Source organism: Microcaecilia unicolor, chromosome 1 (assembly GCF_901765095.1).
Source record: "Microcaecilia unicolor chromosome 1, aMicUni1.1, whole genome shotgun sequence".
Lineage (NCBI taxonomy): Eukaryota > Metazoa > Chordata > Amphibia > Gymnophiona > Siphonopidae > Microcaecilia > Microcaecilia unicolor.
In genome coordinates this window covers 250164876-250192199 of record NC_044031.1, presented here as the reverse complement: position 1 = coordinate 250192199, position 27324 = coordinate 250164876, and the positions used below count along the sequence as shown (strand labels likewise).

At 44.9% G+C, this 27324-nt stretch overlaps 1 protein-coding gene across 1 annotated transcript in view; it reads left to right on the top strand.

Annotated features, from left to right (window-relative positions):
• Positions 1–26267, top strand: part of TRANK1 (tetratricopeptide repeat and ankyrin repeat containing 1) — a 222299-nt gene extending 196032 nt beyond the window's left edge. Inside the window, exons 22-24 of the mRNA XM_030205498.1 lie at positions 11815–14882; positions 15603–15704; positions 24925–26267. Of these exons, the coding sequence (XP_030061358.1) occupies positions 11815–14882; positions 15603–15704; positions 24925–25046 (3292 nt within the window). The 3' untranslated portion in view covers positions 25047–26267. The remainder of the gene's footprint in view (positions 1–11814; positions 14883–15602; positions 15705–24924) is intronic.
• The last annotated feature ends 1057 nt before the right edge of the window (positions 26268–27324 follow it).

Sequence of the window (27324 nt, the reverse complement as noted above, 5' to 3'; positions counted from 1 at the left end):
TCTGTCCTCTCCCCTGCCCCCCTTCCAGCCATCCATACCTACCCAGCAATTCTCCTCTCTCCCCTGCCCCCCTCCAGCCATCCACACCCAGCCAGCGATTCTCTCCTCTCTCCCCTGCCCCCCCTCCAGTCATCCATACCCACCCAGCGATTCTGTTTGCTCCCCTGCCCCCCCTCCAGCCATCCATACCCACCCAACAATTTTCCTCGCTCCCCTGCCTCCGTCTCGCAGTCAAAGCCCGTCTCTAGCCTTCCCTTCGTTTCCTGTCAGTGTCCCACCCTCGCGGAAAGAGGAAATGGCGTCAGAAGAAGGCGGGACACTGACGGGAACGAAGGGAAGGCTAGAGACGGGCTTTAACTGCGGCTGCTGCGATGGAGGTATCAACAATTTAAACCCCCCAGAGCGGCGGGGGATGAGGTAAGCATGGCTTGTGGCGCCCTCCTGCCATGCTTACCTCACTGACCGCCAGGTTACGCCGCCCCTGGGAGCCAACTCGCCTGCCACAACAACTGGCTCGCAAGAACTTTAAAAATTTAACAACCGGCTCGTGCGAGCCGGCTCCAGCACATCACTGGGTTTACCCTTTCATGTCCAAACTGGAAAAAAAAATATCGACATGAAAAGGTTAAGCACTAGCAGTTTCCTTTTTGTCTTTTGGAAGAACAGTGCTACCAGAATCTGAGCTTCACAGGGTTTGCTGCTGACAATTCTTGCTCTAATTGTGGTGTTCACATTTTCTAATACTTGTTTCCTTTTTGTCCAGCTAGACCAGTCTAAACCATTAGGTTGTGTTCCCCGATCATCAGATGGAAGTAGAGGAAAGCTGACAGTTTCCAGAGCTATCATCAGTATAATCATATGTACACTGTGGCACTAGTCAGTATTTCTCTATCTCCAGCATATGATACATGTTGAACTGGTGCAGCTGGCTAGTTTTTTTGGCTATAGGTGGCTACCTCCAGCAGATGTAGGCTATGACTATTGAGTGGCTGATTCCATGGACCTATTGCCCCAGGGATAGGTGTACGGACCCTTCCCTGGAGGTTTGGTCAAGCATCCCCCCCACCCAAAGCAGTTTTGCTGCAATAGGACCTGAATCTGGTGCTGAGGGCCCTGATGGCTTCACTGTTTGAGCTTCTCAAACATTTGTCTCTCTGAAGGATCTTTCTCAGAAGATAGCCTTCCTCATAACGATTTGTTTTGCTTGCCGAATTTCAGAGCTTCAAGCTCTTTCATGAAGGGATACATATTTGGCATTTACAGATGACGCAGTATCTCTTTGAAGAGTACCCTCCTTTCTATCCAAGTTGGTTCCCCCCCACTCTTCACGTGAATCGGATAGTTTTTTTTACCTACGGTCGATGCTCAGGTGGGTAGTGATCTTGCCCTCCATAGCTAGATGCACATGGGCCCTTTTCCTTTCAAGTATTCTCATTTGGAATGTCTTACCTCTCTTTGTTAAGCAGTAGCCTTCTTATTTTTGATTCAGAAACAGTTAAAAACTTTTTATAAATACTTAGTTCAGAATAATAGATAATTTTGTTTTGGATTGTTTAATTGCTGTTTTATTTATTATTGGTAATTCCTAGAACTTGTCTGGTTATTATTTTGTAAACTGCTTTGAACCTATTGTCAGGATGCCTGGATTAGATTAAATTGGATCATCTATTGGTTCTGTTTCTGGGCCACAGAAAGGTAAGGTGGCATTGAAGCCATTTACTGCATACTAGATTAAGGGAGGGGCATATATTTTGGCAAAGTGGTTCCAAGGGCCTTAGGTCTCACTCAACCAGAGCTTAGGTGACCTCCTGGGTAGAGTCCCAGGCGGTCTCCCTGGAGGACATTTGTCTGGCAGTGAATTGGTCCTCCCTTCATTTCTTTGTGAAACATTACAAGATTGTTGTGTGGGCTAGAAGTGACAGTGCCTTTGGCAGGACTCTTATACAGACAGCCTTGTCTTCTGCTCTTATGTGTGGAGCTTTAGTACAACCCTCTGGTTTGGACTGGTTTGTCTGGATGAAAAGGAAGGTGAAATTTATGCTTACCTGTTAATGTCCTTTCTAATGTCCTTTCCTTGAATCCTGCTAGCCCAGTCTAACATCCCACCTCAGAAGACTGTGGGTTTGGGTTCTCTCAGTAGTGATTCTGAGGACCAAGAGTTCCATTCTGTACCATATGCTCCTGTCTTTTATACATTCAAGTTCTGATTGTTGGAAGATGATTTTTGGAGACTTTGGGGCTGGTCACTGGGGTTAGTTCTGGTTTTGGTATAGTATACTGACTAGCTCTAGGCTGCATTTATGCTTATATTGGTGCTATCACAGGAAACTGTCAGTTTCCTCCACCAGAAAGAAGAGGCAAAAAAGTAGTGCAAACAAAGGACCAGGACCATAGAAACCTGGTCAAAAGCAAGGAACAACCAGTATGGCTTTTAATTTATTCATGTTTTGACTATCCTGTCTTTATGCTTTTCATATTTATGTTGAAATAATTTTATTGGAAAAATAAGATCAATAATATAAGAATAGTCAAACTACAATCAGTCTCTAAAATTTTGATACGTCATATTATGATAATCATGCATGAAGCTGAAGGGCAATTAATATTCAGTTTCTTCTAGAAATTGACAACTCAGTAGATGAAACTTTTAAGATTCTTACTGTCTGCCTGAATGCAATAAATCAGTGGTTGTGAAGTAATCATTTACACCTTAACATAGCAAAAATGCAGGTTTTGTTTCCATCTAGATTTTCTCTTGGCGATATTTCCCATAATTTTGTTAACCAACAGTAGGTCAGTTCCAATTGTTAACACTATCCGTAATTTGGGCGTTACTTTGGACTCCAAGCTTACTATGAAACCTACTACTACTTATCATTTCTATAGCGCTGCTACACATATGCAGCGCTGTACACTTGGAACATGAAGAGACAGTCCCTGCCCCACAGAGCTTACAATCTAATTAGGGCAGACAAACAGGACAAATAAGAGATAAGGGAATTAATAAGGTGGGGATGATAAAATAAGGGTACTGAACGAGTAATAGTTAGGAGTTAAAAGCAGCATCAAAAAGGTGGGCTTTTAGCCTAGATTTGAAGACAGCCAGATATGGAGCTTGACGTACTGGCTCAGGAAGTCTATTCCAGGCATATGGTGCAGCAAGATCAAAGGAACGAAGTCTGGAGTTCTTGGTGGAGGAGAAGGGTGCAGATAGGAGAGATTTACCCAGTGAACGGAGTTCCTGGGGAGGAATGTAGGGAGAGAAGAGTGGAGAGGTACTGAGGAGCTGCAGAGTGAATGCACTTATAAATCAGTAAGAGGAGTTTGAACTGTATGTGGAAACAGATAGGGAGCCAGTGAAGTGACTTGAGGAGAGGGCTAATATGAGCATAGCGACATTGGCGGAATATAAGTTGTGCAACAGAATTTTGAACAGATTGAAGAGGAGAGAGATGGCTAAGTGGGAAACCTGTGAGAAGCAAGTTGCAATAGTCTAAGCAAGAGGTGATCAGAGTGTGGATAAGGTTTCTGGTAGTGTGCTCAGAAAGGAAAGGGCGAATTTTGGTGATATTATAGAGAAAGAAATGACAGGTTTTAGTAGTCTGCTGAATATGTGCAGAGAAGGAGAGAGAGGAGTTGACGATGGCACCAAGGTTACGAGCTGATGAGACCAGGAGGATGAGAGTGTTATCCACACAAATAGAAAATGGGGGAAGAGGAGAGGTTGGTTTAGGGGGAAAGGTAAGAAGCTCAGTCTTGGTCATGTTTAGTTTCTGATGGCGGTGAGACATCCAGGCAGCAATGTCAGACAGACAGGCTAATACTTTGGTCTGGATTCCTGCTGAGATTTCTGGTGTGGAGAGGTAGATCTGGGAGTCTTCAGCCTAAAGATGATACTAAAAACCATGGGATGAGAGAGTACCAAGGGAAGAAGTATAGATGGAGAAAAGAAGAGGTCCCAGGACAGATCCCTGAGGGTACACCAACTGACAGTGGGAAACCTCAAGAGCAGAAAATAATTAACCAAATGTTTTTCAGATTGAACTTAATTAGAAGATTACGGGATCTTCTTACTCTTTCCAATTAGAATGCTTATTCAGAATATAGTCATGCCATGCTTAGACTATTGCAGTGGTCTTTTAATGGGTTTGCATGAGTGGAGTGGAACAAGTGGATGTGAAGCGTCTGTTCACGCTTTCCAAAAATACTAGGACTAGGGGGCATGCGATGAAACTACAATGTAGTAAATTTAAAACAAATCGGAGAAACTTTTTCTTCACCCAACGCATAATTAAACTCTGGAATTAGTTGCCGGAGAACGTGGTGAAGGCGGTTAGCTTAGCAGAGTTTAAAAAGGGGTTAGACGGTTTCCTAAAGAACAAGTCCATAAACCACTATGAATCCTGGCCCCTCCCACGACCAAATGCCTTGGATTTGTTTGTTTTTTAGCTGGGCGCCTTCGGTTTCCATCATTGCTGAAAAACGATACCGCCCAGCTCAAATCCGAACAAATCCGATGCTTTTGCCCGGCACAAACCATATTATCGATAAAAAAAGATGGACGCCTATTTTTTTTGAAAATACTGTCTGGCCCGCCCCTTCATGTACCCGTTCTCGAAGATAAATGCCCATGGAGATGGGCGTTTGCGTTCGATTATGCCCCTCATGGTCACAATATATATAAAATCACTTCAGTCCATAGGTTGCAGCGTTGAACAATGTTACCATGTGCATGCGCAAACACCATATCACTGTAGTTTATTTCTAAAATTAAGCCCAAGAGCTCAGTATTAAATGTCATGCTTTATTATGTAGAAGTTATGAGAAACACAATGTAAAGATCGCACATTGACAATCTCCGCTTGGATAAGAAAAGTCAAAATCCAAAACCTTATCTGTGCATATATTTTCCGAGTACAAGCAGCCTCGATATTCTTACGTGTGGGTCGTCGTCCTTGATGGCCCAGGAGAGCAGAACTTTTCTTTAGAAAAAACTAGAAGTTTGAGAATGCCCCGTCACGCGGGCGCAAGCACACCGCGCATGCACGAGCCGCTTTCCACCCGCGACGCGAGCCTGACTAAACCAGTTCTTTTTTATCCGCTTCGCGAAGGAGTTGTGTCTGTACGCTGCTCCTCGTGTGTTCGGCCCAGGAGAATGTTTTTTCACGTTTATCGCGCCCTTTTTTTCTCCTTGTTGTAGATAGTTTTCTTAAAGAAATTTAAAAAAAAATGTTTCCTTTTATTTTCTTAGTTTTTTGTCATTTGTTTTAAGGTTCCTTTCTTTTTGCCGCAGCCCTCTTCAGGCCGCTCGGCTGCGTTCTTTTTTTTCCCCTTTTTCATGCCTTTTTCGTTGGCACAATCGAGTCATTTGATTTCACGGATGCTATTTTCCTGCCCATGTCATCGAAGACTCCCAGTGGCTTCAAACGCTGTACTCGCTGCAACCGGACCATCTTGTGTACCGACCCCCACGCGTGGTGCCTCCAGTGTCTTGGGCCCGATCATCTTCCAACTGGTTGTAAGCTGTGTAAATTGATGAAAAAAAAGGACCCAGGTGGCTCGAGAGGCTCAGCTTGAGAAGCTTTTTCCAGATTGGTCCGGTCCTTCGACATCGATACCGAGGTTGGCGTCGTCGAGGGAAGCAGCACCGAGAGTCCGGGTAATGGCTGCCGAGAGACCACTTCGACCTGGGAGCAGCAGCAGCGAGGCATCGAGCGGGTCTCCACCCGTCTCAAGGCCTACTGCTATGCAGGCCCCCTGGGACCGACCTGAGTCGGACCCAGCCCCAAGGAGGCGTGAGGATTCCACATCCTCCTCATCGCTACTGAGGAGTGTCGATGATGGGCGTGAAGCGAAGGCGAAGAAGCATCGTCATCAATCGCCCTCTAGACATGGAACCGAGAGCTCCGGGGAGCCGAGGGAGTCGGCACCCGAGAAGTGTCGGCGCCGGGAGGAGCGCTCACCCTCCATTCAGGAGGTGCCAATGCGTCGGTCATCTGGCAGCCTGGTACCGGCTCTCGAACCCCCTCAGATTCTGACACCGACTCCTGTACCGGTACCCCAGTCTTTTCCAATGGCAGCTCTCGATGAGCGTCTCTGGGCCCTTCTTCCAGAGCTTCTGGAAGGTTTGCTTCGTCAGTCTGCCTCGGTGTCGGGGGTGCTTGCGCCTCCCTACTGAATGCTGAGACGGCATCTGGGCCATCACCTGTGCGGAGGTCCCCGCCCCCAGTACCGCTTGCGGTACCGGAGCCGGCTACCACCCGGGTTGATTCCTCCTCGATGTCGGTGGAGGAAGCTTCGCCAGAGTACAGGCAGGGGTCGACTTCTCGGCATCCCCCACGACGACGTTGATCCTTGACGTCAAGACAGTCGCGGGTTCGGGCTGCTCTTAAGAAGCTTCTGTCCGATACTGAAGAAGAGCGCACATGGGGAGAGGAGGAAAACCCCAGGTATTTTTCGGAGGAAGATTCCTGTGTGCTTCCTTCTGATCCTACTCTGCCTATTGAAGTCAGACAGTCTCCACCTGAGAGTCTTACTTTTTCATCTTTTGTGAGGGAAATGTCTAAGGACATTCCATTGCCTATGGAGGCTGTGGATGAGCCCAGGGCTGAGATGCTCGAGGTCCTGGATTATCCTTCTCCACCTGCAGAGGTTGCAACGGCCCCCTTGCACAATACACTCAGGGAAGTGATGTTGCAGAATTGGTCTTGCCCTCTTTCTAATTCAGTTGTCAACAAGAAGTCTGAGTCCCAGTACAGACTCCATGGAGAGCCTGTGATGGTGAAGGCCCACCTTCCTCATGATTCCATGGTGGTGGACTCTGCTCTCAGAAGAGCCAAGAGCACTAGAGACTATGCCTCGGCGCCCCCAGGCAGAGAGTCTAGGACCTTGGATTCTTTTGGGAGGCGTACGTATCAGGCCGGAATGCTCGCCGCCAAGATCCAAACATACCAGCTGTACACGAGCATTCACTTACGGAACTCGGTGAGGCAACTGTCCAGTTTAGTTGAAGCTCTCCCTCCGGAGCTTGCTGAACCTTTTTACCAGGTGGTCAGGCAGCAGAAGGCGTGTCACAAATTCCTGGCCAGGGGAGCTTATGACACTTTTGATGCCACATCCCGAGTAGCTGCTCGAGGTATAGTGATCTGCAGACTCTCATGGCTGCATGTCTCTGACGTGGATCAGATGACCCAGCAGCGAATGGCGGATGTTCCTTGCCAGGGGGATAATCTTTTTGGAGAGAAGGTTGAGGATATGGTCAATACCGTCAAGAAGCACCATGATGCAATGGATTCTGTCTCCCGCCGGACGCCTTCTGCTACTACCTCCTCCTCTAGGAAGATTTTTTGGAGGGAGGAGGAGTGCTCCCTATTCCTATAATAGGCGTAGGTACACTCCTACCTCTCGACAGCCTGTTCAAGCTCGCTCCCAGCAGGCTCGCTCTCGTTAGCGGCGTGCACCTAAGGCCTCTCCGGCTCCCCAGCAAAAGCAAGGGACGGGCTTTTGACTGGCTTCAGTTGAGCATAGCCGCTAAAAAAGTGTCTGTGCCAGACGATCTGCCGGTCAGAGGGAGGTTAAATTTTTTTTCACCAAAGGTGACCTCTCATAACCTCCGATCGGTGGGTTCTTCAAATAGTCCGGCTAGGATACTCCCTCAATTTGATCTCCACACCTCCAAATTGCCCACCGGGAGCTCAATCCTTCAGCTCCCAGCACAGGCAGGTACTTGCAGAGGAACTCTCCGCCCTTCTCAGCGCCAATGCAGTCGAGCCCGTGCCTCCCGGGCAAGAAGGGCTGGGATTCTATTCCAGGTACTTCCTTGTGCAAAAGAAAACAGTGGGAATGCATCCCATCTTAGACCTAAGGGGCCTGAACAAATTCCTGGTCCGAGAAAAGTTCAGGATGCTTTCCATGGGCACCCTTCTTTCCATGATTCAGGAAAACGATTGGCTATGCTCTCTGGACTTAAAGGACGCCTATACTCACATCTCGGTACTTCCAGCTTACAGGCAGTACCTTCGATTTCGATTGGGAACTCAGCACTTTCAGTACTGAGACTACCCTTTGGTCTAGCGTCTGCACCCAGGGTCTTTACAAAGTGCTTGGCAGTTGTCGCAGACTGGGAGTACATGTGTTCCCTTATCTCGACGATTGGCTGGTGAAGAACACCTCAGAGGCGGGAGTTCTATGATCCATGCACTTGACTATTCAACTGCTGGAGCTGCTGGGGTTTGTCATAAATTATCCCAAGTCCCATCTTGTCCCAGTGCAAAAGTTGGAGTTCATAGGAGCTCTGTTGAACACTCGGACGTCTCGAGCTTATCTACCCCAGGCATGGGCAATCTTCTGGCCTTAGTGTCCTCGGCTCAAACGTCTCAACAGATCACAGCTCGGCAGATGTTGAAGCTTTTGGGCCACATGGCCTTCACAGTTCACGTGACTCCCATGGCACGTCTGCGTATGAGATCGGCTCAATGGACCCTAGCTTCCCAGTGGTTTCAGGCTACAGGGGATCTAGAGGATGTCATCCATCTTTCCACAGATTTTTGCAATTCCCTTCACTGGTGGACCATTCGCTCCAATCTGACCTTGGGACGCCCATTCCAAATTCCTCAGCCACAAAAAGTGCTGACGACGGATGCATCCCTCCTGGGGTGGGAAGCTCATGTAGATGGGCTTCACACTCAGGGAGCTTGGTCTTTTCAGGAAACGGGTCTTCAGGTCAACCTCCTGGAATTACGAGCGATCTGGAATGCTCTAAAGGCTTTCAGAGACCGGTTGTCCAATCAAATTATCCTAATTCAGACAGACAATCAGGTTGCGATGTATTACACCAACAAGCAGGGGGGCACCGGATCTCGCCCTCTGTGTCAGGAAGCCGTCAGGATGTGGCTTTGGGCTCACCGTCATGGCATGTTTCTTCAAGCCACATATCTGGCAGGAGTCAACAACATTCTGGCCGACAGGTTGAGCAGGGTCATGCAACCTCACGAGTGGTCACTGAACATGGACGTTGTCCGCAAGATCTTCCGAGCGTGGGTCACTCCCTCGATAGATCTTTTTGCCACTCAGATCAATCACAAAGTCCCTCAATTCTGTTCCAGACTTCAGGCCCACAACAGACTAGCATCAGGTGCTTTTCTCCTACATTGGGGGACAGGTCTTCTATATGCGTATTCTCCCATACCTTTAGTAGGGAAAACTCTGCTGAAACTCAGGCAAGACCGCGGAACCATGATTTTGATAGCGCCTTTCTGGCCCCGTCAGATCTGGTTTCCTCTTCTTCTGGACTTGTCCTCGGCAGAGCCATGGAGATTGGAGTGTTTTCCGACTCTCATCACTCAGAACGAGGGGTCGCTTCTACATCCCAACCTCCAGTCTCTGGCTCTCACGGCCTGGATGTTGAGAACTTAGAAGTTGCCTCTTTAGGTCTGTCAGAGGTTGTCTCCCGGGTCTTGCTTGCTTCCAGGAAATATTCCACGAAAAAGTGTTATTCTTTTAAATGGAGGAGGTTTGCCGCCTGGTGTGACAGCAAGGCCCTGGACCCTTTTTCTTGTCCTACACGGGCCCTACTTGAATATCTTCTATACTTATCAGAGTCTGGTCTCAAGACCAACTCAGTAAGGGTTCATCTTAGTGCAATTAGTGCTTATCATCAACGTGTAGAAGGTCAGCCTATCTCTGGACAGCCTTTAGTTGTTCGCTTCATGAGAGGTTTGCTTTTGTCAAAGCCCCCTGTCAAACCTCCACCAGTGTCATGGGATCTCAAATTCGTTCTCACCCAGTTGATGAAGCCTCCTTTTGAGCCACTGAGTTCCTGCCATCTGAAGTACTTGACCTTGATAGGTCATTTTCTTGGTGGCTGTTCATCTCGTAGAGTCAGTGAGCTCCAAGCCTTGGTAGTCCATGCTCCTTATATTAAATTTTATCATAACAGAGTAGTCCTCCGCACTCATCCTAAGTTCTTGCCAAAGATGGTGTCGGAGTTCCATCTGAACCAGTCGATTGTCCTGCCAACATTTTTTCCCCGTCCACACACCCGCCCTTGTGAGGACAAGTTGCACACCTTGGACTGTTAAGAGAGCATTGGCCTTTTATGTGGAGCGGACAAAGCCCTATCAACAGTCTACCCACCTTTTTGTTTCTTTAAATCCCAACAGGATGGGAGTTGCCATCAGAAAACACACCATCTCCAATTGGCTAGCAGACTGCATTTCCTTCACTTACACCCAAGCTGGGCTGACTTTGGAAGGCCATGTCATGGCTCACAATGTTAGAGCCATGGCTGCGTCAGTGGCTCACTTAAAGTCAGCCTCCATTGAGGAGATTTGCAAGGCTGCAACGTAGTCATCAGTCCACACATTCACATCTCACTATTGCCTTCAGCAGGATACCCGACGCGACAGTCGGTTTGGGCAGTCGGTGCTGCAGAATCTGTTCGGTGTTTAGAATCCAACTCCACCGTCCTAGGCCCATTTCTGTTTTGTTCCAGGCTGCATTCTCACTTAGTTGATTTTTGTTTCAGGTCAATCTATGTTATGTCCTTGCCGTTACAAGGCCCAATTGACCAATGTTCATTGTTTTGAGTGAGCCTGGGGGCTAGGGATACCCCACACGTAAGAATATGGAGCCTGCTTGTACTCGGAGAAAATGAAGATACATACCTGTAGCAGGTATTCTCCGAGGACAGCAGGTTCAATATTCTTACAACCCTTCCTCCTCCCCATTGGAGTTGTCTTGATTTACCTTGTTTGCTTTTTATTTAACTGATTTAGTCAGGCTTGCGTCGCGGGTGGGAAGTGGCTCGCGCATGCACGACGGAGCACTCTCAAACTTCTAGTTTTTTCTAAAGAAAAGTTCCGGTCTCCTGGGCCATCGCGGATGACGACCCACACGTAAGAATATTGAGCCTGCTATCCTCGGAGAATACCTGCTACAGGTATGTATCTTCATTGTACTGTGTCCTCATGTCCATCAACGTTAACAAGCCAAAAAATATATCCATAAATTGTTCAAACTAGGGGCCCCTCTGGTATTTCAGCATCTTCATATGCCTGCTTTAGGGGGTAACTGAATACTGTTTATATCAATGCAAGTTTTGCAGGGGGGGGGAATAAATGTTGGCTGCAAGAGTTCTACACGTATACGTCTACAAAATATGCACCAGAAAATGCAGCCGTCCTGCAGGGCTGCTGGGTTTTATGACACACTGGTGACAAACAGGTTGAGAATGGCTGGTCTATTAAGTGCCGCCCTCCTCTGTCAGGTTTGTTAAACCATAATAATACAGCTACTGCTTTTAAAGTCCAGAAAGGAGAATCAAGCTGGTTCTGTAAAGTGGTGGACTCTGAAAGTTTAGGCCTGTGTATTTAAATTACAGTGTATTTTTGGTAGTCAAAAAAGCACAAGGAGCCTTCAAGAGGGGAGGTATTGCAACATCACTTACTGATCAGACCTGACACGGTCCATTTTTCGGTGAAACTGCCTGTGTCAGGGGTCTCAGAAGATATGATCCTCAAATGGGTCAGTAATTGAGCCACAAAAAAAACAGTCTCAAATGGCAAAGATACCAACAACTGGCGCTGAGCATATGTGAGCACGAAAACGCTCTGTAGTAATTGTCATGTGTGTACTAATGTGACACCACCGGAGTTTTTACGCCCCTACTCTTGAAGGCTTCTTGTGCTTTTTTGGCTACTTGCTTCTGCTTGTGTGCTCTTTGAATTCTCTCTTATGTAACCTACAATGTTTTTTTGGTGTCAGGACCTTTAATTGTTCAGATAAGATTAATATTTCTGTTTTTCACTATCCTAGGTATAAACAGTTGCACCCTGACGCTAAACTGCTGTATACAGCCAATCAGTTTTACTTGGAAGCTGCTGCAAAGTACCTCAATGCAAACAAAATAAAGGAAATGAATGAGGTTCTGTCAAAACTTGACATAGAGGACCAGCTGATCTTTCTAAAGTCGCGTAAATGTTGGACTCAGGCTGCTGATCTCCTGAAGAGCAAGGGCCGTGAGGAGGAAGCTGCCCACCTAATGAAGCAACATGGAGATCTGCTGGAAGCAGCCAAGCTCACAACCAGAAAGGAGTTCCGTGCATCATGTCTTCTTGCTGCTGCCCGTCTCAACCTAGCTGGTGATGAGTTGAATATAGAGGAAGTTTTAAAGGAAGCACAAAAACTTTGCCGGGAAGTTGAACATCATTCTGGTTATGCTGAGGCAACTCTTTTGCTTGGAGTTCTGAAGAATGATTCTAGGGAAATTGACAAAGCATTCAACTCTTTTTCAGAAATTAATCACAGTGCTGGTGTTGTAGAAGCACTCTTTCAGTTAGCCCACTGTAATGTTGAAAGCTCTTTTGTACTATCATTGGCAGCATTTGGCTTAACAATGCTAATCAGTCTGGTCAAAGCATTACAAAGGACAACCACCAATGCTGAGAAAGAAATGGTCAAGTCTTGTTTTGAATTTTTCGGTGTTCTGCAACTGGACAGTACTAAGTGTTATATCCAGCATCAGGAAGGGGCCAGGATTTTACAACAACAATTTGACACAAGTCATGATCTCAAAGAGAAGAGGACCAAAGATAGTACGTACTACATACATGTGGAGGATGTGAAGTTGATACTAGAAAAACACCTTTTGAGGAGACTGTGTTTTATTGCTGAAAAGGTAATGAGACAAGTTTACCCAGACATTTGTACAAAATACATCGTAGGCCTGGAGTGCAGTAGTAAATGTGAAGATTTCCATCGTCCACTGCTGAGGCATGAGGCAAAGTCAGTGCTTTTAAATAAAAGGGATTTAGTGACCGTGAGTGGACAGCTTCTAGAAGGCAAGAGAGTGTTCCGAAAGGAGCTCTCAAATGAGCTTAAAGAGATAGATAATATCTTGACCGCTGATGAGTACAGTGCCTGCAAATCTCTTCTGGAAGCCTTTTTCCCTAAACATTTTCATATGAGAATTCTCTCTGAAAACACAGGCGCAAGCAAAGAAATCAAAGACTTAAAAAATCGTTTTCCCAAATCCTGCAAGATGATACTGAATGAGCACATCAGTTTTCTGTTCAAGCATGCAGATAACGTGAGTCGGAGAGAATCAACAGATCTGTGGCTGGATGCAATGCGTATTTCTGTTTTGTCTTCACATTATCCTGACAGCCTTGAGAATCTCCTTGCTCAGGAAGAATACAAGTATAATAAGGAGTTCAAAGCACAAGAAGCTAGAAATTGTGAAAAAGACAGACTGGAGAAAGGCAGGGGAGATGGAAGAAGAACTAAAGGCATAGAGGGAAGAAGAACTAAAGGCATAGAGGGAAGATATGGCATGTTGTTACCTGACAAGTCAGAAGAAAACCCAGAGGTTTCACATGTATGCTTTTTTAGACTTCTTCAGAGTTCAGTAGACTCTTTGTATGTTCAGAAAAACCCAGAAAACTGTAAAAGGCTATTTTACAGATTCATGAATGTCTTGGTTAAAAAATGCATTGAACCTCTGATCCCCAGCATTGGGAATACAGTTACGCTCTTGGAATTTCAGTTTATATTGTGTTGTGCAGTTCTGATGCGTCTACAGAAAACTCTCTCTGTTTGCCTCCCTAAGAGTTATATTGCTTTGCTGCACTACTGGGAGTTTATGTTTGGGAAAAAAGATAAGTTAATTGTGATGAAGGATACCTATTCCATATTATGGGAGTACAGGCCAAAAGATGTAAATGTGGCTGCCAAATCATTTAAATATCATCTTTTCTACCTGACAAAGGTTTTGTGTGGAGTTGAGAGTCCATCGTTCAATGTTGTTCTTGATGCTTTCAGCGATCTTGATTATATCACTTCAGGTGAGGCTGAGCGAACCGTGGTGTTGTGTTTAGTGATGATGGTAAATGTCAACACTGTGCTCAACCCTAAGTGCAAATCCATTTTATGTACGCATTTTCCAGAAATCAAGCTTAAACTGATGGAAATGAAGGAACAATTCCCTTCCCGGGTGCCTGAAAGATTAATAAAAGTTGTGGATAAGGTCATAGTTGCCACAGACACCACTGAAATAATAAACTGCTTACAGGAGTTGCTGATTGAACGAGATGATGAGCATTTATTTGAATGCCGTTGGAAGTGGGAAACATCTTATAGCAAAGGAGCTGTGCGGGGTATCTTTTATGAGAAAGTAAACCAAGAAGGATTTGACTCTCTTCTCTATCCTGTTGAAACTTTTGAGGAACCTGAAATGGAACAAGAAAGAGACTTCTTTGTAGAAGAAAAAGATGATCCGGTGGCAGTTATAGCATCCAAGGTGCAACAGAAGGCTTCTGCTAGGCGAAGACTGGATTATCTCTTTCTTCTCATCTGCTCCTGCATAAAATGGAAGAGAGTACTGCATGCCAAAAATGAACCTGTTAAGATAGAAGTGGAAAACTGTGTTCCAGCCAGCTTTAAAAAAGCAGACATTGACAGAACACAGTGTGACATCTGTGGTGTGAAATTTGTTCAGGAATCCAGGAATTTTTTTATCCAGTCTACAAAGCTTGAGGTGGATACTGCTGAAGGTGAGCCACTGTCAAAAACTGACCTAGAAGAACATGAGAGCATGGAGAGCAGTGAAACCCAGATAGCAAGTGAGTCTTATGAAAATCACATTGTTCGTGAGGAGCACAGAAAAAATTCCACAGCTTACCAGAAATACCTCAACTTTTTCAAAAGCCAAGTGGATCTGTTTCTTTGTGAAGGTAAAGAGGTCATACAAAACATCAGACAGACTGCAGAAGATCACTTGGCATCCAGAGAACAGTCTAATCTGGTGCAGAAGAAAATCCAAGATGGCAGGAAAATAATTATGGAAATAGTAGAGGACATCTATGAGAAAAAGGCATGGGCTGATGGTAAGATTATGTTGATACTTTGTCATTAATGTATCTAAGAAATGTTTAGATGTTGGGGGCTAAAGAATGACTTGCTGTTTTTTTTCCCTTAAGAATATCAGAGTTATATTGATTCTGTTGAGGTCTGCTTACGGTTATCACACATTAGATAATCACTCTCATAACAGTTTACTCCAACTGACTATTGCTGGAATACTCACATCCTTGGGTTTTTCTTTACACTAACAAAACAAATACTTATTCAGAAATGAAATAAAAAGAAAAGTTTATTCTGGAAACAAGCAGAGGCTTATAGCAAGTCTGAAATACAGAAAAGAAATGATTAGAGAGAGACCCCCTTGTCTCCAAGACAGTTCACTGCCTTGGGAACAAGAAAGCCCCCCCCCCCCTATATAGATTTCCCTCATTTTTATACAATTTGATTTAGTACATGTTATACAATAAGCAGGAAATCAATCACCATCTTACACATCCCACTAACTAATCATCTACCTTCCTATTCCACCCACATGTGACTTCTATCAATTAACAGTTCATACTCCAATTCCTAGAATAGCAGTTACGCCTCCCCACCTGACCCTGAGTCACAAAGTCATGATATCTTCACCCACCATCTGACATTTATGATGATCTAACTGTCTGAAAAAGGGACACTTCCAGCTCTTTGGTTGTTGTCTGATTTACAGAGTTGTAGCTGAAATTGCACATGTTCTCTTACAGCTGAAGAACAAATTCTGGTCCATGTCAAAAAGTTGACTGCTAATATTAAAGCTGGTCATGAGTGGCTGAAGAACACAGCAGGAAACAAGACCAAGAAGGACGGTATGTCTTTCAACTTAACTGCAGTCCATAGGGGAACAGGGGGAGTGAAAGTGGGTAGCTGTGAGTGAAGGCATATGGGTACTTAGCCCTAGTTCTAATTATACTGTTATCTATGAACAGTAGAGGATCTGTAGTTTGAAAAAAATTTAATACATGCCCTTTCAGCAAGTGCTCTTGCTGACAGCATTCTGACTCTTAATAGTCAAATATATCAGCAAAAGCATGCACAGCACTTTCAGTATAATAGAAAGTTCTTTCCGGTTTTTAGTTGTTTTGCATCGGATGATACCACCTGTTGTTGAGGTTCAGACCATTTGTCTGTCTGTCGCTGTTTGTCCATCTATCCGTCCGTCAATCTGCATGTTTGCACAAGTAAATTTGGTGCTACATACTGGCAGGAATATCCCACTGGCAAAGATCAGACCAGACAGTGCCACCACTGGGATGTGCTGGTGGGAGTCCCCAGCTCTTGCCAGTGAAAATCAGTCAGAACCATAGTAGTGCAGCTGTAGTGTACAGCGCCTCCCGGCAAAAATAGTTCAGCTGACAGATAGGAAGAGATGGGAGAGGGCGTGGCAAAAGAAAAGGAGGCAGAGCAAGAGAGAGAAAGGTAGGTAACACAATGAGAGTGGAGGGGAACGGAAGGGTGGCCGAGAGTAAAGAGGGAAAGAAGAATGGAAATTAAAAAAGGAGGTAATTTTGCTGTCATATCACTCCCACTGCTCACTCATTTTCACCCAACCCTCTGCACTCATAATAGGCACACCCCACTAAAACCCCAGAATTTTTTTTTAGAACCGTGAATGCAGATCAGGAAAAATAATAGTACCTCAAATGTCATAACACAATGTATCAGTACTGTATATTGGTCATTTTTATGTTTTTATGTTTTCAGTTTTTGTCACTTTTTATTTTATTTCATATATTATACTGTAAGCAACTTAGAAGCTTGGATTTCTAACATATAGATATTTTTAAATAAATAAAGGGCACCAAAGCACAGGCTGTGAAAATTCGGAGAGGTCATCAACCGTAAAGTTGAAATTCAACATAACAGACGTGCATTGTAACAGCATAGCTCCAGAACAGCATTCCTTTACATGGTAGATTTGCCCCGCTCTGTGCATCACACCACCATCTTGAACATGACAGTGCTGGAAGGTGAAGCGAGTGGGCACTGAAACCTAGGGGAGTTTTTTTTTTAATTTAAAGTTGTCAGGTCGGGGGAGGGAAGGCGGTGGGTGCCACTAGACACTAGGGATTTTTTTGGAAGTGGTGGTAGGGCGGGAGAGGGGGCCACGACTACCAGGGCATGTTTTTTTAATATCAGTGGAATGTTGGGGATCAAAAAAGGGGGCCACTGAGACCATTGCAGAAAGCAGCCTGTGGAATGGCGGTCAGTTTGAGTGAGAAAAGGGGGTGCTGCTAGACACCCATTCCTCTCAACCAACCCTTCTGCACTGCCCAAGACATGGTGAAAAGTTTCTTGTGTACAGTGGGCATGAAAAACTTTTTTTTTTCATTTTTAAAAAACTTTATTGAAAGTTATCAGTAACACATCCAATAGAATTTAAAGATCAACAATTATAGGAGACAAATTCCCAACCCCCCCCCATCCCAAAGTACCACAATAGGGTCTCTCTCCTAAGTCAAGAGCTCTCGAAGAGTCCATGTACTGCTCCAGGGAAAATAATCCAAGTAAGCAGTCCCAGATCTTGTGAAATTTTGTAAGTTGGCCATTTTTAATTGCTGTTAACTTTGACATTAAGCAAAGATAATCCAATTTACACAGATATATTGAGTGAGCTGGTATCGTTGAACTCTTCCAGGCTACTGCCAAAACTAGGTGTTCTACTGTGAACAGATGAATTGCCAAGCTATGTTGTGAGGGCTGTACTCCAAAAGGTCTATGATGCAACTAACAGTGTTCTACCTTCAAGGGATAAGAGCCCCCTAAAAGCTGCTGCACCAAAGAATGAATGTGGTTGGATAAGGGGACAAGTCCACCAAATATGGTACATATCCCCTGGCAGTCTGCAGTTTCACCAACAAAGTCCCGTACCGCATCAAAAAATGTTGCAACAGATGCTGCGAGTATAATATCAGCAGTACAACATTTTGTGTCCATTTTCAGTTAGTGCACTACTAACATATGGTTTAAGTAGAAATTTAAAACTCATTTCCCATTTCTTCCCTTCTTCCATTTCAAATATTTGAAAGGTATTAATCCGCAAACGAACCTTTTCCGGAGATACGAAGGCGGTAGAACGAGAGGACATGAAATGAGATTGAAGGGGGATAGACTCAAGGAAAAATGTCAGGAAGTATTTTTTCACAGAGAGAGTAGTGGATGCTTGGAATGCCCTCCCGCGGGAAGTGGTGGAAATGAAAACGGTAACGGAATTCAAACATGCATGGGATAAACATAAAGGAATCCTGTTCAGAAGGAATGGATCCTAAGGAGCTTAGCCGAGATTGGGTGGCAGGGCGGGAGGCGGGGATGGTGCTGGGCAGACTTATACGGTCTGTGCCAGAGCCAGTGTTGGGAGGCGGGACTGGTGGTTGGGAGGTGGGGATGGTGCTGGGCAGACTTATACGGTCTGTGCCAGAACCGGTGGTGGGAGACGGGGCAGGTGGTTGGGAGGCAGGGATAGTGCTGGACAGACTTATACGGACTGTGCCCTGAAAAGGACAGGTACAAATCAAGGTAAGGTATACACAAAGAGGCTCATTTTCAAAGCACTTAGCCTCCCAAAGTTCCATAGAAACCTATGGAACTTAGCCTCCCAAAGTGCTTTGAAAATATGCCTCAAAGTAGCACATATGAGTTTATCTTGTTGGGCAGACTGGATGGACCGTGCAGGTCTTTTTCTGCCGTCATCTACTATGTTACTACGTTCCCCTCTTACGTGACCCCTAAGTCATGTTCCCAACGATTAATATAAGAATCTAAAGGTGAATAAACCAATAGCAAGGCCTTATAGAGACCAGAAATACAGTCCTGCTCCCCACCGCCACACATTGCTCTCTCTAAAAGAGTCTCGTCTAAACTAATGTCTCCTCAGGCTTTCCTTAGGATATAATGTTTAATTTGCTCATAATGAAAGACCTGGTGTGGGGGTAATCCATATTCTTCTCAGAGGTTTTGATAAGAATAAATTTCCCCTTCCTTCTAAATGTGACCCAAAGTCACAAGCCCTTTAGCTTCTCATTGGCGATACACCCCATCCTCCCGTCCCGCCCGAAATCCAGGGGCATATTGATTGGCTGTTTGCAAGAAGCATATTCTAGTGAAGAAGAATTTCTTCTGTATAGTGTACCAGGTCTGAAGAGGACCTTCTATACCCACTGGCACCTGTTTAGTACAGCTTAAGAGCTCTGCGTTAGGCAGCCACGGAACAGCATAGCAGTCTGCCTTTCTGGGGACTGTTCTTTCTCTGCTCAGTCAGTTGACAGTATTGTGCAGTAAGATATTCTATCCTGGTTTCCTTCAGGATGTGCTGCCATCTTATTTCTCTTGCCATACTTTTCTGGCAGGTTGGCCATTTGGCCCTTTTGGCAGTCCAACCTTCTGGCCTCTAATAGAGCTGTCATCCTGGCTCTTTCTGGGATAGTCATATTTTTTCTTATGCAGTTCAGATTTTTTTCTGCTCCGCTGCATCATCGCCATCCTTTGGCTCTGTACCTGTCGAGCATGCCTTCTATTGTCGAGCCTTGTACCTCTTTGCTGGTTCTTCCATCTCTCTACCTTCATGCCTTTGTCCAGGCTGCCTCCATATTGCCATGTTGAGGCTGGCTTCCTCTCTGGTTTTTGGGTCAGCCTCTCGTTCCAAGGTTGAGCCATGCCCATTTCTGAATCTCTAGGGGGATGCTTCTTTAGCTGGGCTGCTGATTCTGGACTTGTCTAAGTAGGTCTGACCATTATCCATTGCTGGTTGACGAGCTCTACTTCAGTCTGTGGACGGCAAGCCTATTTCAGTCTCTAGAGGGTGAGCCTATTTCCATCTTTGGATGGCAGACTTTTCTCCATCTCTGGTTGGCGAGTTTTCTTCTTGCTAAATCTCTGGATAGCACTGGGTGTCAAGCCTTGCTCTGTCTCTGTGTGTCAAGCCTTGCTCTGTCTCTGTGTATCAAGCCTTGCTCCAGCTTTGGACATCAAGCCTTGCTCTGTCTCTGCATCGCGCCTTGCTCTCTCTCTGTGCATCGAGCCTTGCTCTGGCTTTGGACGTTGAGCTTTACACCGTCTCTGTGCATCGGACCTTGCTCCATTTTCAGAGCAAAGCAGTGGAGGTGGTTCCACAACGGCAGCGGAAATAGGAATTCTACTCCAACTTTCTTCTTCGTCCCCCAAAAAACCAAGAGACTTTGACCCATTCTTGATCTTCGCTAGCTGCCCTCGAGCTCAAGGATGCTTACACTCCCATCCCTATACAACCTGACTATTGGCAGTACCTCTGGTTTCAATTCCTCAACCATCATTTCCAGTACAGGGTGCTACCCTTTGGCCTTCTGTCTGCTCCACGAGTCTTCACCAAGTGTCTCGCAGTAGTAGCAGCACACCTGCGCAAGAAGGGCCACTTTGTTTTCCCCTATCTTGATTGGCTCCTTTCTGCTTCCTACAGGGACTGCTTAGTCTGCACCATCCAGGAGACTCCGACCACTCTCCAGAGCCTCGGCTTCATCAGTTATGAAAAGTCATCCCTCATTCCAACTCGTACACTCATCTTCATAGGAGCCCTCCTGGACACCACCATAGCCCCTGTCTACCTTCCACTGCAGCGTCAGCATACCGTAGCAGCCCTGTGCGACCGTTTCTGTACGTCCCCACAGATGTCTGCATGTCACACTCTCTGGCTTCTAGGACACATGGCAGCTACTGTCTTCCTAGTTCCTCATGCCCATCTTTGTATTCAACCGCTGCAGTGGCACCTCAAACTGCACTGGAACCAGCATTCTCCACAGCTGTCCAGCCTCATACCGCTTTCTCTTTCAGTAAGAAGAACTTTGCAGTGGTGGTGAACATCACCCACTCTCCTATGGGGCTGTCCCTTCAAACCTCTGCAACCTCACCTCACCATCACTACCAATGCCTCTACCAAGGGCCCATGGACTCCCAGCGAGACACAACTTCACATCAATCATCTAGAGTTACAAGCTGTTTTCTACACCATTCGGACCTTTCATCCCTGGCTACAGCTAGAACAAAGTCTAATCCTGACAGACAACCACGTCACCATGTTCTACATCAACAAACAGGATGGCTCCAGATCCCTTCATCTCTGCCAGGCAGCCTCCTGTCTGTGGCAATATCCTTTCATGCCAACCTTCAAGCAGTCTATATTCCTGGAAAATTCATCTCCCTAGTAGACTTCCTCAGTCGCAAACTGGATCCTCACGAGTGGTCCCTCTTACCGGCAGTAGTCAACTGCCTCTTCAGCACGGGGCACCCCCTCCCCCCGCATTGATCTTTTCGCATCACAGGACAGCGCAAAGTGTGCCCACTTCTGTTCCCTGCAGCCGGCAAGTCACACCAAAGCAAGAGATGCTTTCTCCATTTCCTGAACAGTTCAACTGGTCTATGCTTTTCCACCATTCCCACTCATTTCCATGGTCCTTCAGAAGGTTATCTGAGACTCTGCCACAGTTACCCTCATTGCTCCATGTTGGCCTCGACAGATCTGGTTTCCCCTTCTCTTGGGTCTGCTCATTGCACCCCTGCTACCTGGGGGGGGGGGGGGGGGCATCCATCCCTTCTCACACAGCAGCAGGGGCAGATCCTGCACCCCAACCTGACCAGCCTCTCCCTCATCGCCTGGAAATTGAATGGAACATCCTTGACCACATCCCAGTATCTGTCTGTGAGGTTGGTTTTCCTCACAGCCAAGCATCCCTCCACTAGAAGATCGTACTGGTTTAAGTGGACCCACTTTGCACACTTGTGAACTCTGGATCCTGCATCATGGCCTATGCACCATCTTCTCACTTATCTCCTCTCCCTCTTGGATTCAGGCCTCAAGACCACTTGTGTCCGCCTCCACTTGTTTGCCATATCTGCCTATCATGACCATCTGTATGGAAAACCAATTTCTGCACACCTCCTTGTCACCCTTTTCATACGTGACCTTACCAACCTCCGTCCTCCCCTCCGAGACCCTCCACTGCCTTGGAACCTCAATATCATGTTGTTACAACTCGTGCAGGAGCCTTTTGAACCGCTGGGCACTGCCTCTCTCCAGCATCTCACCTGGAAAACCATCTTCCTCACAACTATAACATCAGCATGACATGTCAGAGAACTTCAAGCCCGTGTTACCTACTATCCTTATATGCAGTTTTTCCACAAGAGTGCAGCTCCGTACTCACCCTAAATTCCTCCCTAAGTTGATTTTGGACTTTCACATCAATCAGTGGATCATGCTCCCATCCTTTTTTCCACCCCCACATCACTCCTCCACTGACAAGATTCTCCACTCATTGGACTGTAGAAGAGCGCTCCTCTTTTACCTCAGAGATACAGCTCCCTTCCGCAGTCCACTCAGCTTTTTGTTACTTAACAACCCTCTCTTGCCAACCTGGATGGAGGAGTGGCCTAGTGGTTAGGGTGGTTGACTTTGGTCCTGGGGAACTGAGGAACTGAGTTTGATTCCCGGCACAGGCAGCTCCTTGTGATTCTGGGCAAGTCACTTAACCCTCCATTGCCTGCCGCATTGAGCCTGCCATGAGTGGGAAAGCGCGGGGTACAAATGTAACAACAACAAAAAAAAAACCTGCTTCTAAGTGGACAATCTCCACTTGAATTTTGGACTGCATTTCCTTTTGCTACTGCAAGGCTGGCCATACACCTCCTGGCAGAGTTAGAGCTCACAGACTTCAGGCTACTGCCTCCTTGGTGGCCAGTGTTTGTGCCACACCTTTCAGGACTTCTGCAAAGCAGCTTCCTGGCCCTCTGTGCATTACTGCCTCAACCACGACTCTGCACAAGATATGTTCTTTGGTCAATTTGTCCTTCGGACTTTCTTACCACCCTAACCATCGATCAGTGACCACCATCCTTTCCGGCAACAGCTTGGGACTCACCATGAAGTGTGCCTGCATTTCCCCTGTTTGTCTCAAGAGAAATCAAAGTTACTTACCTGTAACCAGATGTTCTCCGTAGACAACAGGGGCATGCAACTACACTTCCCCTCCCGCCATCAAATCATCTTATCATCACTACAGCTAGGGAACAACTGAGGGAAAAGGGAGGAGCACGCCAGACATGGGAACTCTGCACATGTCCAATAAGTTTAAAGCTTACTATAGCTAGGGGAGAGCACCAACACACAGGATCAGTCTGAGGACTTCACCATGAAGTGTGGCTGCATTCCCCTGCTGTCTATGGAGAACCCCTGTTACAGGTAAGCAACCTTGCTTATTCCAACCACACACTCCATCAGTGATACATGCTTTGTTTAATGCTTGAAGTATGCATTTTTCCACTAGCTTGATGTGTTTTCCCCAATTATGTCCCTCCATCTTTGATTTTCTGCCCCTTCCCCTAGAAAACAATTACTAGCCCATGTGCTGGAGAGGTGTATCTTGAAGATGACCAACAAATGGGCCCTGTTACTTGTATTTTCAATGCTTTAATACCATTTGTTGGTCGTCATCTTCAAGACAGCACCTCTCCAGCACATGGGCTGGTAATTGTTTTCTAGGGGAAGGGGCAGAAAATCAAAGATGCTAAGTGCATGTTGCCTGCTAGAGATGTCTATTTTGGAAAGATTCATTTTCTTCTTTCATCAGATCTGGTCAGGCCTGGGCACATCCTACAGAGGGGGTAAAAAGGCCCAGAGAGGGAGATTGAAAGATGGGCCCTGTTACTTGTATTTTCAATGCTTTAATACCATCTTTCAATCTCCCTCTCTGGGCCTGTTTACCCCCTCTGTAGGATGTGCCCAGGCCTGACCAGATCTGATGAAGAAAATGAATCTTTCCAAAATAGACATCTCTAGCAGGCAACATGCACTTAGCAAAGGCATTCTCAAGAATATAGTTTTGTACTACCTTTTTGATTAAGGCTTGCACCAAAACCCGTTTTCCTATGTAAACAAGTGAATTAAAACCTGACCACCCTTCCTGTAGGCAAAAAAGTACACATGAAGTGAGTACATATATAGTTTATTCTACACCGCCCTACAACAAAATATCAGAGCAGTTTATATAGTACAAAAACTGTATATAGATAAACAAAACCACAAAAGAGAATAGAAATAAAGCCAGGAAGGAAGAGTGGAGCCTAAAGCTGCGCAATTCTTACCCAGTTGTCAAACAGAGGAAAGAAATATTCTACTGCTGAGTCGGCGGATGAGGGAAGGGTGAACTTGTATTAGGATTGTTATTGATGTATTTTATGAGAAAAAAGTTTGAGGAAAAATTTAGTATGAACTTGAGACAGTTGAGATTTTTTTTTAATTGCCATGTTGGTTAAATTTGATGTTGCTTTGCTATGCATTTGTTAGGTATTTATTGATTTTTAGTTTTATACTCTGCATTTATAGATGTTGAATAGTGGTTTACTAATAAAGTATGACCTAGACTGAAATTACATCACATTACAACATTTATGCACATACTCTTTCCTGCATTTCATGGGGGCAAGGTTAGGGGAGGGATTACAACAATACATGTGGAGGAGTGTGGTAGCCGTGTTAGTCCACTCTTAAGGTTATCAATAGAAATCAAACAAAATAAAACATGGAAAAGAAAATAAGATGATACCTTTTTTATTGGACATAACTTAATACATTTCTTGATTAGCTTTCGAAGGTTGCCCTTTTCCGATCTGACGAAGAAGGGCAACCTTCGAAAGCTAATCAAGAAATGTATTAAGTTATGTCCAATAAAAAAGGTATCATCTTATTTTCTTTTCCATGTTTTATTTTGTTTGATTTCTATTGATGATAATACATGTTCAAATGATTTTAGTTCCAAAAAAAGAAAAAATACCCACAGAAAAAAGTAGATGCAGATGTCTGCAGGAACTTTTTTTCTTAGGCAGTTTTCAAACTGAAAGCATGTATGTGCTTTCACTTTGAAAACTGCTGGCAAAATTCCCAGATAAAAAGTGCCCACAGACTTTGCAGCAGTATAGGCAATGTGAAGATTATCCTCCTAATTTCACAACTCTGAGAGCTGAACTTCATTTTTCAATTGATACTGATTTTATTTTATTGCTTAGCATTGACAGAGGACTATGAATTTGAAAATTTTGAAAATGATATTGAAGAGGAAGGCTTTGAGGAGCTCTGCAGAAATAAAAGGAAATTAAGACAAAAGAAGAAAAATAAGAGACGCAATTAAGAAAATGCATGGAGGTGGCGGAAGCACACTTTTACTGGTTTAAGTGTTGTCCTGCTGGAACCTGAACATGAGAACCTGAAAAACCAAAATCTCCCTCTCACGCAGTACCCTACAGATTTTAATTTACTATTTTATTCAGTTAATATGGACAACTTGGCTACAGATTTGCATTTGTATTATGTGTGTATGAAATGTTATGACAGCTTTGTGCAAATACATAGGATTTTTCTTTTGATTGCCAGTTTATGGGAACCTGCATAAGTGGCAATGGATTTTTAGAACTGGAAGTTGGGGGGGGGGGAAAAACAGAGATTCAGTCACTTCTGCCATTTACAAATTAAAGCTGTGAGTGATTTGGAGGGTATATCCCTCCACCGTCTTTCTGAACATATCACAACAGTTTGTTATAGTCTGTCTTTCTCCAGAATTTCAGGTCATTAGGAGGACTGTGATAAACAGCACATAACACACGTGTTGGCAGTTGAAATTACTTGCTCCACTTGCTGATTGTGAGCTCTCTCTCAGACTTAAAAAAAAAATGTACTTGAATCTTTGTTCTGTGCATGGGAAGGACCATATTCTGACCATGTTTTGGCAGCATTTGTTTGTTGTTGTTTTTTTTGTTTGTTTAAGGTAAAAAGTATGCAGTGTTGAAGAAATGTGTTCCCCCCCCGTGGAGCCTATTTATTTGAGCCTGGCTGAAACAGAAAAAAAGGAAGATAAAATATGTCTGTGAGAAGATCAATTTTCAGTCTTCTAGTAAAGTTAATGAGTTTGCCCTGTAGTTTGCTTAGGATCTTTAAAGACTATAGATCATGCATACAGTTTAGATATCAAAAGGGGTAATTGTATCTGACAGTGCCTAGGAAAAATGTCAGAAATCCACATAGTGTGCCTGTTTTATAAAGGCAACGTAGGTATCTCTGTGCCATTATAAAATAACCTCCCTCCCAGAAGGCTCCTGCACAGCATTGCACCTGCTCAGAGGTGGACGTAACTTTTCCACATGAGTACAGGGCTTGTGTGTGTATTTTACTGGATGCACATATAAGTGCATCAACTGCCCCAATCCCACCCCACAAACACTTATGCTACCATCACATCACAGAATACGTACAATGATTTGGAAGGGTTAATTTTACTTGCATATATGCTTGGCCCTCTATGTAGGTTCCTATTTCTGTGGGTAAAATGCAGTTTCATAACCCCCTTCCCCCCCCCCCCCCCCAAAAAAAAAAATACCGACGTCCATTGTCTCTGAAATGTCTAGACATGTGACTGCAGCACAACGTCCGAGAAAGTCGGATTTGCTTTCTTCAATATGCTTCACTTTGATTCATCTCTGGCTCCTCTTGTGATGCTTGATGAGAGCCGTATGATGAAAACAGTGGGAGGCTGATGAGACCACTTTCCCTAATGTTAAGGGGTCATCATCAGCTGGGGGGGGGGGGCGGGTTCCCCCTTCAGCTTATGAAAATTGCCCTACCCCCATTCCTGTGCTTTACTTCATGTGTCTTAGAACCCTTTGATGTTTGAAGGATACAGACTGCTGACAACTGGAGAGGTAGTAGTGACAGTAAGAGACCAGGCTACTGGCACAATGTTGCTGCTTAGGAGTGGTGGTGTTGGGAAGTAGCTTAAATCAATGTGAGGCATCCATGGCGTTTGTTCACCGCTGTTTGAAAAGTTGTATTACAAAGTGGATTAAGGTCTTATTGACAATCGTTTTATTGATAAGTTTACAGTTCCCTAACCCCCCTCTCCCCCCCCCTTTACAAAGCTGCGCTAATGCCAAGACAGTAATGCTGACACAACCCATTCAAAGTAAATGGGACGTCGGCATTACCATGCGGCAGCCACTAGTGCAACTTTGTAAAAGGGGGGGGGGAGGGTAAATTTGCTTTCTTTTTCTATTCCTGTTTTTATTTATTTAATTTTTAGATTCACAGCATTCTGTACATATCTATTTGAAAGGGGCTATAAATATTGCAAAACCAGTTCAGCTGTTAGGGGTCCTTCCACTAGGTCTTATATCTTAGGAAGGGATCTCTTTGCCCCTAAGAGTAGAACTGAGTCATTTAATCAGATGCTGGTCCTGGATAGTAATCCTTACTTGTCACAAATCCTGAGTGGACTTCTACAAGTAATAGAACATTACCTTAGATAAAGGGTAAAATATGTAGTATTGGAAAGTAGTATTGTCTGATCATTTAATTTAATCATATATTAAAAAAGAAAAATACAATGTTTTATACTAGTTAAAAGAGGTATATTTCAG